The 14,982-nt window shown below is 41.8% G+C and overlaps 1 protein-coding gene across 10 annotated transcripts in view; it reads right to left on the bottom strand.

The window, feature by feature from the left end:
- The window catches only part of TTC13 (tetratricopeptide repeat domain 13), an 81,173-nt gene that overhangs the window by 6,191 nt on the left and 60,000 nt on the right, over positions 1 to 14,982 (bottom strand). For 5 of the 10 annotated variants that reach the window (XM_068981860.1, XM_068981862.1, XM_068981868.1 and 2 more), the window contains 7 exons: positions 10,416 to 10,546; positions 9,772 to 9,904; positions 9,188 to 9,280; positions 7,308 to 7,391; positions 6,414 to 6,498; positions 2,880 to 2,989; positions 207 to 342 (listed from right to left, as the gene is read on the bottom strand). In XM_068981860.1, coding sequence (XP_068837961.1) covers positions 207 to 342; positions 2,880 to 2,989; positions 6,414 to 6,498; positions 7,308 to 7,391; positions 9,188 to 9,280; positions 9,772 to 9,904; positions 10,416 to 10,546 — 772 coding nt within the window. The remainder of the gene's footprint in view (positions 1 to 206; positions 343 to 2,879; positions 2,990 to 6,413; positions 6,499 to 7,307; positions 7,392 to 9,187; positions 9,281 to 9,771; positions 9,905 to 10,415; positions 10,547 to 14,982) is intronic. The other 5 variants (XM_068981861.1, XM_068981867.1, XM_068981863.1 and 2 more) reach the window with 1 other exon arrangement.

Here is a 14,982-nt window from a genome sequence, read left to right as displayed (position 1 = left end):
TTATGATAATATAACAGAGTACCTACATACATTCCCCTTTCTCAGTTTCTGTCATTATTAAATATGGGAAATGTCTCCATAAGGATATTGAAAGAAATATTTCCTGGTTATTTAAAGCTGATTTCAAGCATAAATGTACGATCCCAATGAAAGAGGATGAAAGAATCATAGCAGCATGGATAAAATGAAGACAAACAGAAACCTACCCCAAATTCTGACGAGAGAATCAGTACTTTTCCTTTTGCTGTTAGATCTTTATAAAGTGCATCTATTTCGGCGTGATATAATTGTGTTCTCTCTTCTGTGGTTTGAGTTTCCACAGAAAATAGTATATTGCCAACCCTAAAAATACAAGAATGTATGTCAGAGGCATGTATTATACAATCCACAAAGCTAAACACAGGGCCGGGGCTGTGGGGCAGCAGCAGGGTGGCGCTCGGCGATGTGGCAGGACACGCGAGGAGTGTCCGCACCTTCCTGAGCAGACTGCCGAGGCGTGTCTCGCAGCAGGCGGTTTTGTCACAAATAGATTTTGCTCAGTTTAACCGTATGTACTTTTTAAAAAAAACTTGTTTTTAATTTTAATTTTTAATTGGATGATAACAGCTTTACAACGTTGTGCTGGTTTCTGCCATACAACATGAGTCAGCCGTAAGTATACATACATCCTCTCCCACCCGCCCCCCCAGCTCACCGGAAAGCACAGAGCTGAGCCCCGTGCCGTGCAGCAGCTTCTCACTAGCTCTCTGTTTTACACGCGGTGATGTGCCTATCTCAGTGCTACTGTCTCAGTCCGTCCCACCCTTCCCTCCCCCCGCTGTGTCTACAAGTCCTTTCTCTATGTCTGTGTCTCTACTCCTGCCCTGAGAATAGGTTCATCAGTGCCATCTTTTTAGATTCCATATATATGTGTGTTAAAACACGATAGCTCTTTTTCTCTTTCTGACTTAACTTCAATCTGTATAATAGGCTCTAGGTTCATATGTACATCTTTTATGAGCTTAAGCCAACAGAGGAGAAAATAACTACACAGAGTACAACATATTTCAATGTGTTTCAATTTTATCAGACAATCACTCTTTTACATCAGAAGAGCAGGAGCCGGGGCCTCCACCATTTCATTTTTTAAATCTCTGCTGCATGTGCAGCTCCACGTGAGGCCCGGTGGGGGATAAAAGTCCCGTGCAACAGGTATTTACTGTGCAACACCAGTACCAAAATGCTGAAAATAGTCCTTAGATCCTGTGAAGAACAACAAGGCAAAGCAGCTATCTTTATCAAGGAAAGGAGGGGGAAACAAGGTCACAGATGATTATGAGTCCATGCATAGGGCCATAACAGTTGATCAGAGGTTCAAAGGAGAAAGTTGATCTAATTCGGAAGATCTGGAAGCAAACAGAAAATGCTTTGTGGAAGAAGGGGCCAGAACTTGGGTCTTCAAGATGAGGATGTGAGTGAAACAGACCCAAGGGGTAGGAGGTGACCTTGGGGAACAAGTCATCCAGCTGAAGTGGCCGGCCTGATTCTGGCAGGAAAGTGCTTCCGGTAAAGCAGGAAGTGCTGCTTGAGGCCATTATTACAAAAGGCCTTGCCTGTCTGGCAGGGGAAATGATTGCGGAGTCAACAGGCAATGGCAGGGTACGGACTAGGGAGGGATTTTTGGATCCAGGGGAACACCCAGTGGGGTGGAGCCCACTGAAGCACTGGTCAGGCCCCAGGAGACCAGAGATGGAGATACAAGTCATGAGTCCTTGTGGGGGTCAGAGGCCCCAAGCAAGACTAACAACAAATGGGATGAAAAGAAACAGCTGAGGAAGATGCTCTGCTTGAGGGAAGGATTTATGTACTCTTACTTAGTAGTTCCATTTCTGCTGGGAACTTAATCATGGGTGGGTGAAGAGGGAGGAGAAAATAATTTTACATCAATAGAAAACCCTGGAATTCCTTTTATGAGAGGAGAACCATCTTTATTGGGAAGGTACTTTGATAAGTGGCTTGAGGTAGAGATGGAGACCTCAAAGAAGAGCCACAGAATCTTTGCTAAATGGTGTTTCTTCCTGAAGGCTGGTGTGAGTCCTGACAAGGAAGCAAGAGACCAGGAGGCAGAGGGGCTGAGAGGACGTGGGGCCCAACGCTGAGCTGCCAGACACCCCTGATGCAGATGTGGTGGAGCTCAGGGCAGCAGCTGAGGAACGCGTGTTGTGGGGAGGGCAGTGACTGCGGAGGGTCAAGACCATGCCACCAAAGCTCAACGATGCGGAGGCTCTGAGGTGAAGTTTGGGTTTCAGATGGACATAAAATGATTATTAACACAAACTTTCATTTGGTGCTATTATATAAGCTGAAAAAGTGGAAAACATCCTAAATGATCAATGACAACTAAAAACAGGTAGGAGTAACTCTACAATAGTCCAAAAATAGAATACTATGCAATTTTTAGAAATGCTTTTAAGAATAAGGTATGGGAAAACGTTCATAGCAAGGGCAGAAAAGAAACAGGTTATAAAACAATATGTATAGTATAATCTCAGTTTTTAAAGGAAACAATGATTTAAAATTTTTTATCTTTGCTTATCTATATTCTAAATTTTAAGTAAGACGTACTTGTACTCCCACAATGAATTAAAACTATATTTAAAATTCGAATAACAGCCTTCAATCTGCCAATCTCTCATCTTTTTTTCACTTAATTGGTAAAAGTCTTCCTTACAACAAGCTTCAAAAAAGCTGGTTCTAGTGATACACTGGACCTTGATAATCTCCATTTCAGGAGACAGCAAAAGCCCAGAATGTCAAACCTCCTCTGGCAATACCAAGCGTCTGCACACTTTCTGACATCTGCCCACCTCTGTACACCCACACTTAGGAAGTGCACGTACTTGTCTCCCGTAATCGTAATCGTGAAGCCATCATATTCCTTCCCTTGGTCTTTGAGGCTGGGAACTTTGGTGTTCACAGTGAACCCATCCTTTGTTTTAGTATTAAACTGCTTTCAAGGAAAAAGAAAATTCACATTACTAGTGAGATTCATTGTAAATTCCCAATCTGCAGCGCCAACTCTGACTTTGATGTTTCTAAGAAGGCTCAGAGAATGCAAGACATTGTGTCCTCTGCCCTGGCAGCTAGTGTCCAGGACGCCTACGCCCCCATCCACTCTCTCAGCCCAAGTCACACTCCCCATGGCCCCAGAGGCCAGAAGAGAACCTCAGAGCAAAAGGCACACAGCTTTCTTCAATGGCAACTCTCACTCCTAAGAGCTCCATTTGGGTCTTTTCTCTTGTTCATCTTAATTGGCAGAAACTTTGACAATAAGCAGAATAGCTGTATTCAACATCCTACAACTCAAAATAGCACTATGCATTTTTGCTAGTGCTTCTTCGAAGTAGACTCTTATCTGTCTGAAAAGCACTCAGAATTTTGTCAGCCAAGAATTTCATACACACACATGCATAAACCCCAACTGTGCAGACCAGAGTAACAAAGCAGAGTATTCTAAAGGAACTGGAGGTAAGAATGGCTCTTAAGGGTGATGAGTATGAACACAGCTTTCTGTTTAAAATACTTCTGACAAACTGAAAAGCCAATAAATAGGTGTTGTCATTCCTCCAGAAGCATCCTCCCCGAATTCGGTTATTGAGTGTAGCCAGCATTTTTTAGGATTGACAGACTTGAATAAGAGAACCGACGGTAAAATAAAAAGAGGTGGTGCTTCACAAAACACACTGGAGGAAAAGGCTGTCTAAAAACAGTGACCAGTGGACATTCACTAAGGTCCAGGGAAGGGTGAAGATGTATGGATGTGGGCAGGAAGGCTGGCAGCAGGGGCTGAGACAAGAGATGTCTTCGTATGAGGACAAGGACTTCTAGGGGCAGAATGTGCTAACACTTCAGGGTATGCGTCAATTCTCTTTAATGCTCTTGGCATGCCTATAAGATAGGCCACGACCTCAATCTCACAGGTGAGGAAACCCAGTTGGTGAGATGAGGCAAGGTGAGGTCCTGCCTGAGCTGCACATGGAAACGGGGACCCAGGCCCTCATGACATCCAGTCCCCTAATTCACTAACCAGCTGCCCAGAGGTGAACTGAGGTAACTCTGAACCTGGCTGTTTGGCTGAAGTACGTCATGTAGAAGAACCTGTCAGGGCATCACATTCAACAAGCACTTTAAACACAAAGGCATGGTTTTATTTACTTCTATGTGTGCCTTTAGAAATACCAGTACACACACAGCCTGGGTGGAGGCACGGTGTGCAAGGCTACAGTGAGATGGCCAGTCCCAGATATAGCCAAACAGGCAATGACTTTGCATTGGGAGCCAGACACTGGGGGCGGGGAGGGGGTGGGGGTGGGGGTGGGCGGGGGTGATGCTGGGCCCCTTAGCAGCTCTCCAGCAACTGCAGCCTTTTGTGCATTATGCTTTTCTTAATACACACACACATACACACACACACACACATACTACGGGCTTCCCTGGTGGCTCAGGCAGTAAGGAATTTGCCTGCAATGCAGCAGACCCGGGTTCAATCCCTGGGTTGGGAAGATCCCCTGGTGAAGAGAATGGCAACCCATGCCAGTATTCTTGCCTGGAGAATTCCATGGACAGAGGAGCCTGGTAGGCTACAGTCCATGGGGTCACAAAGAGTGGGACATGACTGAGCAACTAACACTCTAACTTTTCACTTTCATATATATGTGTTAAAATATCCCTCAGCTGCTTCCGTATTCTGCCTAATATAGTAAATTTAAATGCCGAAAATACCCACTGGAAAGCTAAAGACTGAAATCTGAGTCAGGCTCCAGTTTCTTTCTGTCTGGTGCATCCAGCAGTCCTTGGTGGGGCCATTCTGCCCCCTGGGGGACATTTGGGGAATTCAGGGGAGAGTGTGGCTACAAGGATGAGGTGCAAGGGACAGTCACACGGGCATGACTCCCACTGGATTTGCACATGGATGAAGAAGCTGTTTATAATGTAATAATTACCTAGGCCTGGAATCAGACTCCATTTTACACTCACATGCTAAATATTTGTTACAGTTGAAATACCCACTGACTTTTCTAGAAATGTAAACAGCACATAAACTGAGGAAAGAGTATATCTGTACATTGTACAGAACTTCATTAAGTGTGGTTTACCATCCATTATGGAAAACCGTATCACCAAAGTCATAACTCATGATACTTGAGTCACCAAATGACAGATGGCTGCAGGGCTGCCTCTGGAGCTGTCACATTCACCAAGATTTCACACACATGTGCAAGCAACCGGCTACTTCTTTGTGGCTTCTCATGAAGATATGCCTGAATGCTGACTACTGTTTCTTGCCTATAGACAACGTAGCTTTTAGAGCTCCTTTACAGCACTTTGGTGACTTTCTAAGGGACTTTTTGAGTATGTACATTCTTATGGATTTGATTTTAGTGTAGTGAAGGGGCCATCTGAACAGGTTTGTTGAGTTAAGATGGGTTTGAGAAGACTGAGAACCACACCTCAGTTCACGAGACCCTCAAAATAACCAGGTTGGCCAGAAACAAGGCTCATCAGCACAAAGGGCATGGAGGAGAGCCAGGAGCGATGGCCCAGCCCAGCGAGCAGACAGGCCTGGGCCGTGGGGCCAGCTCGTGGCTTTGTCCATGACAAGATGCCTCCTGGTTATGCTTTAGAAATGTGTGAGCTTTGTCATATACAGAAATGTCTTATCATTTACTTGATGTACATCAGTCTTATCTACTATAGCTACAAGGAGAATATTTATTCAAGTTTTATGTTATAGGTCAAACTATTAATTGAAAAAAATCAAATGTTCCTGCTGTGGGCACATTTTGGGTAGTTTGGAGAAAAGGTTCATAAAGTTCTAATTTCTTAATGGCTTATACTTTTAAAACAATATAATTATTTCCCCCTGATGGACCCTTTATCTTGAATTCAAATACTTCTGATACTGACATTGCCACACCTGCTTTTCTCCAGGAGCATTTGTCTGGCCTACCTTTCAGCCTTGAACTTTTTGAATATCATCTTGTTGCAGATGTTTCCAGTGAACAGAACACAGCTAGGCTTTAAAACACCGATCTGAGATGCTTGTTCTTCTGGGGAGGGAATCAATCACTCATGACATATCACCTATTCTACACATTCCCTCCTTATCTTAATGTTCTCCCTTCTCTTTCTGTAAACCTTTAGTTGAATTGACTTTGCTTTCTTTATTGCATTTTCCTACCTTCTAAGGTCTGCTTTAATTTTGGTTATTATTCAGAATGTGTTTTTATCAGTGTTTTTAAGTGGCACACTTTATAAACCTTAAAATACTAATAACATTAACAATTATGCATCTAATGATAATAAGGTCTTCTTTCAAAGAGTACTATTTTTTCCCCTAAAAACAACTACTGTGATTTTGATGATAAATTTACCTTCATAATTGGAAGGAGGTCTTCCACTTTGTGGACCTTTTCCAGAGCTTCTCTAACTTCCAACAATCCTTTAGGATTATTAGCGCTTTAAAGAGGAAAGAGAGAGAGACAGCAACTAAAATTAACACAGAAATCAGTAATTAGTTATGCTATTACCTTTAATTTAGATAAATCCTTAATTACAAGTGGCTCAATATTCAAAATGGTGGACCACAACCAAAGTATCGAAATAAGGGAATAGTTTAATCTAACAAGTATTGCGCTACAGATGTGAATTAGGGAAACAGCAGTCTGTCCAGATGTGAAATAGGGAAAATCGGAACGGATGGACGGCCAGTGTCTATGTGGACATGCATGGATCAGGGCTTGGTCAGAAAACTTTGATTCTCCTATTCCAACTATGAAATTAGAAGTATATGTTTTTTATTCTCAAAGTTGCTCAAATGGAAGTATATTACTAGGCTTTTATACCAATTTTATATCTACTTGATGACAACTAACCTTCAGAATTCTTTTTCCCCGGCCTTTTGTCCACTGTCCTATCTACACTGCACAGCCTCTCAGTTGAGGGAGAATGAGTATTAAGGCTGAAATCCACCATTTAATCCCTAATTAAGAAATTTAAAGAAACATCCTGCTTTTACTGAAATCAAAGACAGGAGAGAGGCTAGAAAAGCCACAAGACTGTAAGATTAAAAACACTCAGTTGAGGTCCATGGATTTTGTAAAGCTGTTAAAAAAAAAGGCTGATAAATGATTATGAAAGGCTTTATGATTCCAAACACTATGTAAAAATGTGATATACTTTGTTCAGTCTGTCAATAGGTGTGGTTTTCAAGTTTCAAAATATATAAAATCTATCCATTACCATGAAAAAGAAAATTGAAAGATTACCCATGATAAACTAGAATTCTATCTTTAATAAAATGAAGAATTTTCTCAAAATATTCCAGGTATCTCATGTTGATCACCTGACCCCTGTTAAGAAAAAAAAAATATATGTTGAGAATGTTTTTACAGTGAGATATGTTCCACAGTATCTAATTTCAACATTAATTCAAAAGGACAGTAAGAGAGCCGTGAGAATAATGTAGCCAAGAGGTTTGGGGCATTGGTTTGTTTGCAGTCAAAGAACGTGAGAAACAAACGCCTGTCTTAGCAAAACTGATGGTCAACAACAGAGAGCACTCTGGAAGAAATGTACCAAACTCAGTCCAGAGATGCCAATACAGGGAGAAAAGTTCTCAAGTGCTGAAATGAGGCCCAGACTTACTTGCCACTTCACCGTTAAGAATCCCTTCCCTTTCCCAGCAATATACTCCCTCCCGTTCCCAGTGTCCCTGACAGCCTTAGCTGCTAATACTCCTACTGAGTGTGTAATTGACTCGCTGTCTTCATCCCCTCCACCACTGTAAATAAACAGTATTTTCCTCCCATTCCTACCCCAACCTCCATTTTCAAAACTATCCCAAGACTTCTCTGGTGGTACAGTGGATAAGAATCCACCTGCCAGTGAAGGGGACACAAGTTTGAGTCCTCGTCTGGGAAGACTCCACATGCTGTGGACCAACTAAGCCCGTGTGCCACAACTACTGAGCCTGTGTTCCACAACGAGAGAAGTCGCTGCAATGAAAATTCCATGCATTGCAACTAGAGTAGCTCTCACTCGCTGCAACTAGAGAAAGCCAGCCTGTAGCAATGAAGACCCAGTGCAGCCCCAGAAATAAATAAATAAATCCCCCAAATATCCTAATAACATTTCCATTAAACTCAAATGTTGAAGTTGTATAGTACAATATTTTCTTGATTCAGGCTTCTGGAATTAGAAGCATTTTAAATGTGACAAAACTACCATATTTGTAAAATTTAGCTAAAATTAAATTCAGTGGGTCCCCTTGGAGCTGCTGCTTTTAATATTTGCTCATCATTTATTGAGAGGGTGGGATAATAGGGTGAGCACTTCACCCATACCCCTGACTTATCAGAAGCCTCTGGACAAAACCAAAGCTCTTCAGTTAACCTGGTTCAACCTCCCAGGAAGGCAGCTTAGCGCCCAGTGCCTTTAAACCAAACCCTTTGTGTGTTGCACGGTGGCTCAAGCGGGAAGCCTTTCCCTCACTACAAGAATTCTTTGAGCCACAGTACTATAAGTATATAATATAATGGTAACGTAATGTCATCCATCTAAGCACTTTCTATGATAATTTAGGACCATTCAAAGATGGACATCTAGGCAAAAATCTGGCATTCTACCCTTCAACTGAGCTCTGCATCAAAGAGACTGGAAAAGAGGTACAACACTTCTTTTTGCAACCAGGCCAGCTCAAAGTAACGCAGGCAGGACACTGCAGATACAGGGCTAATTTGTGTCCGAAAGTCACCAAGAAAGGAGAAACGGGTTGCCTGCAGTCCCTGTAAATTGAATATTTAAGATAATCTCCTTGAACTTCCCTAGTGGTCCAGTTGTTAAGAATCAGCCTGCCAGTGCAGGGACGGGGTTTGATCTCTGGTCTGGGAAGATCCCACACGCCTCAGGGCAACTAAGTCCAAGAGCCACAACTACTGAGCCCCCATGCTGCAACGACTGAAGTCCACACACCTAGAGCCTGTGCTTTGCAACAAGAGAAGCCACTTCTCACTACATTAGGAAGCCTGGGCACCACAGCTAGAGAAAGTCTGCACGTAGCAACAAAGACCCAGCACAGCCAAAACTAACTTAATTAATTAAAAAAAAACTGCTACGAACACAGGAAAGATAAACAGAATGTTCATACCTGATTAAATTGATGTGGTTGTTAAAACCTCTGCTGAGACTTCTTGCTGGCATTTGATCCAACCACAGCACTGGTTGGTCTGGGTCAGCAATCCTATAAAATAGAGCTTATTAAAAATGAAGACCTTACAAAACCTAGAAATGTTCAAAAGCATTAAAATAAAACATGTACAAGTCTTTGTGAAAGTGGGGAGAAAACTTCTCAGTCCATTACATCTAAAAATATGAAACACAAACCTGCAAATTCCAAAGATATTCCAACTGGACCAAGTAAGAAGTCAGTGCAGGTTTACCAGGAGAGCAGTGTTTTTCTCATGAAAATGAATAACAGCAGGAAACATAATTTATAAGATCTATTATTAGTTAATAAAGGAGGAGGAAATGGCAACCCACTCTAGTATTCTTGCCCGGAAAATGGACAAAGGAATCTAGCAGGCTACAGTCCATGGGGGTCACAAAGAGTCAGACATGACTGCACACACATTAGTTAATAAGACGGGATTCAGAATCTGCTAACTAGAGGAGACTTAACATTATATTACATCGATTAGACTTCTGGTTTATTTTCATTTAAATGCCAGTTACCGTCTCCATTTTACCGCGATGTCAAACATGTCTCTCCACTGCATCAGCCGCGTTTTCCCATTCATTCGGACCTTGGAATTCATCCAGGTGCGCTGCACAGCTTGCATGACTTCTAATGCGGCCAAACCCATGGCTAAAGGGAGGAAATATGGGGAAAACAGAGTTTGTGCGTACCCTTTAGAGGAAATGATCTTCACCAACAACTCAATGAACAATTCAGGAATCATTAAAAGAGAATCACAAGTATTGGTAATTCAACAAGACCAGAGATGCATTGCCATCATGACGGCCTGACTAAAACTCAGCTCTATTAGAGGAAACTGGAGACTGCAGACTTGTCCCCTCTCAATCCTGAAGGAACTGAGGTTCAAATCCCTCCTCACCCTATAGGCGGAAGATGGCTCTGGTGGATGAGCTGTCTGACTCAAAGCAATCACTGATGACCTACATTCTACACCTACACCAAAGCAAAGGAACAGGAGTCAAAGCCAGAAGCATTCTTCTCTCAGAATTCAGTATGAATGAATCTACTCATTTCTGTTCATATCCCATGGAGATTTTGAGTAAGCACAACAAATGATTCATTTCAAAAGTACAACACAGTTGAACAATCCTTGCTCCGTTTTCAGACCATTTTAAAATACCTCTGTGTATTCTCTTGTTTGGCAGGAAACCAGGTGTTTCGTATTGCATCAGGGATCCCAAACGATCAGCCACACAAATCAACTCCTGGACCTCCGGCTTGTAACTCTCAAAATTCTGATGTAACACATCCCTGGAAGAAACGTTATGTACACGATAAAGAGTTTTACAACAGATAGCGGTTATCCAATTTCATCTGAAAAGCAGTCATTTCCTCCAGTGGAACCATAATTGAGAAGATTCTGACCACATCATCTTTATTTCAGTGCTCAGTACCCAACCAGACACAAGTTAAAAGGACTCTTTACGACAGTGTGTGTACAATGACCGTCACATGCTTGTTAGTAATGCTGGTAACTAGTTTGCAATCAATTAATTACTTTGTAAACTGCTCCAGAACACATAACCTGCATGGACCGCCTCTTCTGACAAGCAACCAATCAACCCCAACACTAAGTTCATCCCCTACTTGGGCTCCAGGTTATATTATGCCAAGTGTACCTGAGTGTGTATATGACTGCTATTGTTTAACTGTCAACCTGCTAAAACTTTTCTAACAAAGCCTGCAATTCTAAGTTACAGGCTGTGTTGGGGTCTCCAAGACCCCCCCGGGTTCAGTAATTCACTAGGACTCCTGGGCACTGTGAGAAGACATACAGCTGTCAGAGGGAAAAGGCATGGAGAGGGAGCATGGGGAATGAAGTCTAGAGAAAACCAGGCACACGTTCAAGACCCTGGGGAGACAGGTGGCACTAATTCCAGGAGTGTACCGGGCACCGATCATGTGAACACACCTGCCCGGCAGGTACCCCAAGTCCCCAGAGGAAAGCAGATGTTCAGTGTGAACCACACTGTTCACACACAGGGCGCAGGCACCGGGGAGCCACTCTTAGCTCTGGGCACATCAGGTGGGAGGAGATTCTGAAATCCCTGTTTCCAGATACCAGCCTGGGGCCAGCCTGGTGACTGGCTTTCATACCCCCTGTTTTCCGGCACCATGTATTTCTCTAAAAGCAGGTGCTGGAGAACATATATAGCCCTTTGAGCAATCTATTTTGTTTTTATTATCTTGATTATTGAAACTTACAACAGCATACAACTTTATTACTCAACTGAAACCAAAATAATTATGTAGCTCCACCTATATGTTAAGTGACATACTATCCTATTCTCCTGCCCTTTAGCAAGAGGTTACTTACCTTGAATTTTCTGTTCACAATTTGCTTAGCTTTATCATTTTTTTTTAAAAAAAAGGTTACATATGTATATCTTTATTCTATAATTTTGCTTATGAGCCTTATGGAAAAAATGTGACATTGCAACGTACCAACTGTTCCTACTCAACATTATATTGCTAAATTAGTCCACCTCTGACTTGGGTCATTTGTTTACGCTGCTGTAGAATGCCACACTGTGTGGCAGTGCCACATGTGCCCATTTTCCTGCTCATAAACATTTGGGATGATTTTGTTTCCAACTGTGAACAAATACTGCTCTCAACAGGTCTCCAGGCAGTTGTGCGCGCAAGCATATCCTTCTCTCCTGAATATGCACAGGAGCAGAACAGAGAGACTGCAGGACATCCATTTTACATGGCAATGAAAAGTGCTGCTGGCCAAAGTGAAAGGAGTAATCTATAGCCAAATATATGAAATTTCCCCTTGATCCTGCTTCTGGCCAATATTACTATTATCAAACTTGGCAACATTTGTTTACCTAAGTGGGTGAAACATCTCATGTGGCCTTACACTTGCCATTCATGCTTTCCCCTTGGTAAGATCATACCTATTCATGTCTTTTAAAAAAAATTTTTAATTTTATTGGACTTACTAGTTGTTTTACAATGGTTAGTTTCTACTGTACAGCAAAGTGAATCAGCTATATGTACACATATATCCCCTCTTTTTTGGATTTCTTTCCCATCAGGTCACCACAGAGCATTAAGTAAGTAAAGTTCCCTGTGGTATACAGTAGGTTCTCATTAGTTATCTGTTTTATACATGGTATCAATAGCATATGTGTGTCAATCCCAATTTCCCAGTTCATCCCATCCTCCTTTCCCCTCGGTATCCATACTCGACGTCTGTGTCTCTACTTCTGCTTTGCAAATAAGACCATCTATACATTTTTCTAGATTCCACATATATGTGTTAATATATATTTGTTTTTCTCTTTCTGACTTCACTCTGTATGAGTCTCTACAAATGAATCAATTTCATTCCTTTTATGGCTGAGTAACATTCCATTGTATACATGTACATCTTCGTCCATTCCTCTCTTGATGAACATTTAGTGCTATAGTGAACATCAGAGCACATGTGTCTTTTTAAATTATGGTTTCCTCTGGGTATATACACAATAATGCGATTGCTCATGGGCTACCGTCTATGGGGTCGCACAGAGTCGGACACGACTGAAGCGACTTAGCAGCAGCAGCAGCAGCAGCAGCAAGGAACCTCCATACTGTTTTCTGTAGTGGCTATATTAATTTACATTCCCACCAACAGTGCATGCCCTCTCTAGCATTTGTTGTTTGTAGATTTTTTGATGATGGCCATTCTGACCAGTGTGAGGTGGTATCTCCTAATTTTGATTTGCATTTCTCTAAATATCAATAACCTCAGATATGCAGATGACACCACCCTTAGGGCAGAAAGTGAAGAGGAACTAAAAAGCCTCTTGATGAAAGTGAAAGAGGAGAGTGAAAAAGTTGGCTTAAAGCTCAACATTCAGAAAACGAAGATCATGGCATCTGGTCCCGTCACTTCTTGGGAAATAGATGGGGAAACAGTGGAAACAGTGTCAGACTTTATTTTTTTGGGCTCCAAAATCACTACAGATGGTGACTGCAGCCATGAAATTAAAAGACACTTACTCCTTGGAAGGAAAGTTATGACCAACCTACATAGCATATTCAAAAGCAGAGACATTATTTTGCCAACAAAGGTCCATCTAGTCAAGGCTATGATTTTTCCTGTGGTCATGTATAGATGTGAGAATTGGACTGTGAAGAAAGCTGAGCACTGAAGAATTGATGCTTTTGAACTGTGGTGTTGGAGAAGACTCTTGAGAGTCCCTTGGACTGCAAGGAGATCCAACCAGTCCATTCTGAAGGAGATCAGCCCTGGGAATTTGGCCACCTCATGCTAAGAGTTGACTCATTGGAAAAGATGCTGGGAGGGGTTGGGGGCAGGAGGAGAAGGGGATGAAAGAGGATGAGATGGCTGGATGGCATCACTGACTCGATGGACATGAGTCTGAGTGAACTCCGGGAGTTGGTGATGGACAGGGAGGCCTGGCATGCTGTGGTTCACGGGGTCGCAAAGAGTCGGACATGACTGAGCGACTGAACTGAACTGAATAATAAGTGATGTTGAACATCCTTACATGTATTTGTTGGCCATCTGTATGTCTTCTTTAGGGAAATGTCTATTTAGGTCTTCCACCCATTTTTTTTATTGGGGTGTTTGTTGTTTTGATATTTAGCTGCATGAGCTGTCTGTATCTTTTAGAGATTAATCCCTTGTCAGCTGTTTCACTTGCAAATATTTTCTCCCATTCTGAGGGCTGTCTTTTCATCTCGTTTACGGTTTTCTTTGGTGTGCAAAAGTTTTTAAGTTTAATTAGGACCCACTTGCTTATTTTTGTTTTTATTCTTATTACTATAGGAGGTAGATCAAAAAAGATCTTGCTGCAACTTATGTCAAGGAGTTTTTTCTGCTTATGCTTTCCTCTAAAAGTTTTATAGTGTCTGGGCTTCCACTTAGGTCTTCAATCCATCTTGAGTTTATTTTTGTATATGACGTGAGTGTTCTAATTCCATTCTTTTACATGTAGCTGTCCTGTTTTCCCAGTACAACTTATCGAAGAGGCTGTCTTTTCTCCATTGTATATCCTTGTCTCCTTTATCAAAGATAAGTTGCCCATAGCGCATCAGTTTATCTCTGGGCCTTCAGTTCTGTTCCACTGAATTTTTATTTCTGTTTTTGGGCCAGTAACATACTGTCTTGATTACTATGGCATAGTCTGAAGTCAGGAAGGTTGATTCCTCCAGCTCCATTCTTCTTTCTCAAGGCTGATTTAGCTATTTGGGACCTTTTGTATTTCCATACAAATTGCAAATTTTTTCCTAGTTCTGTGAAAGATGGCATTGGTAATGTGATAGAGATTGCTTTGAGCAGTACAGTCATTTTCACAATACTGATTCTTCCAATCCAAGAACATAGTATATCTCTCCGTATCATCTTTGATTTCTTCCATCAATATCTTATAACTTTCTACATCTAGATCTTTTGCCTCCTTAGGTAGATTTATTCCTGGGTACTTTATTCTTTTCGTTGTAATGGTCAATGGGGTTATTCCATAATTTCTGATCTCTCATTGCTAGTGTACAGGAAATTCAAGAGATTTCTGTGTATTAATTTTGTACCCTGTCACTTTTCTAGATTCACTGATGAGCTCTGGTAGTTTTCTGGTGGTTTCTTCAGGCTTTTCTAGGCATACTATCATGTCATCTCAAACAGTGGCAGTTTTACTTCTTTTTCAGTTTGGACTTCTTTAATTTTTCTT

Source organism: Capricornis sumatraensis, chromosome 10 (assembly GCF_032405125.1).
Source record: "Capricornis sumatraensis isolate serow.1 chromosome 10, serow.2, whole genome shotgun sequence".
Lineage (NCBI taxonomy): Eukaryota > Metazoa > Chordata > Mammalia > Artiodactyla > Bovidae > Capricornis > Capricornis sumatraensis.
This window is presented reverse-complemented; position numbering and strand designations above follow the sequence as displayed.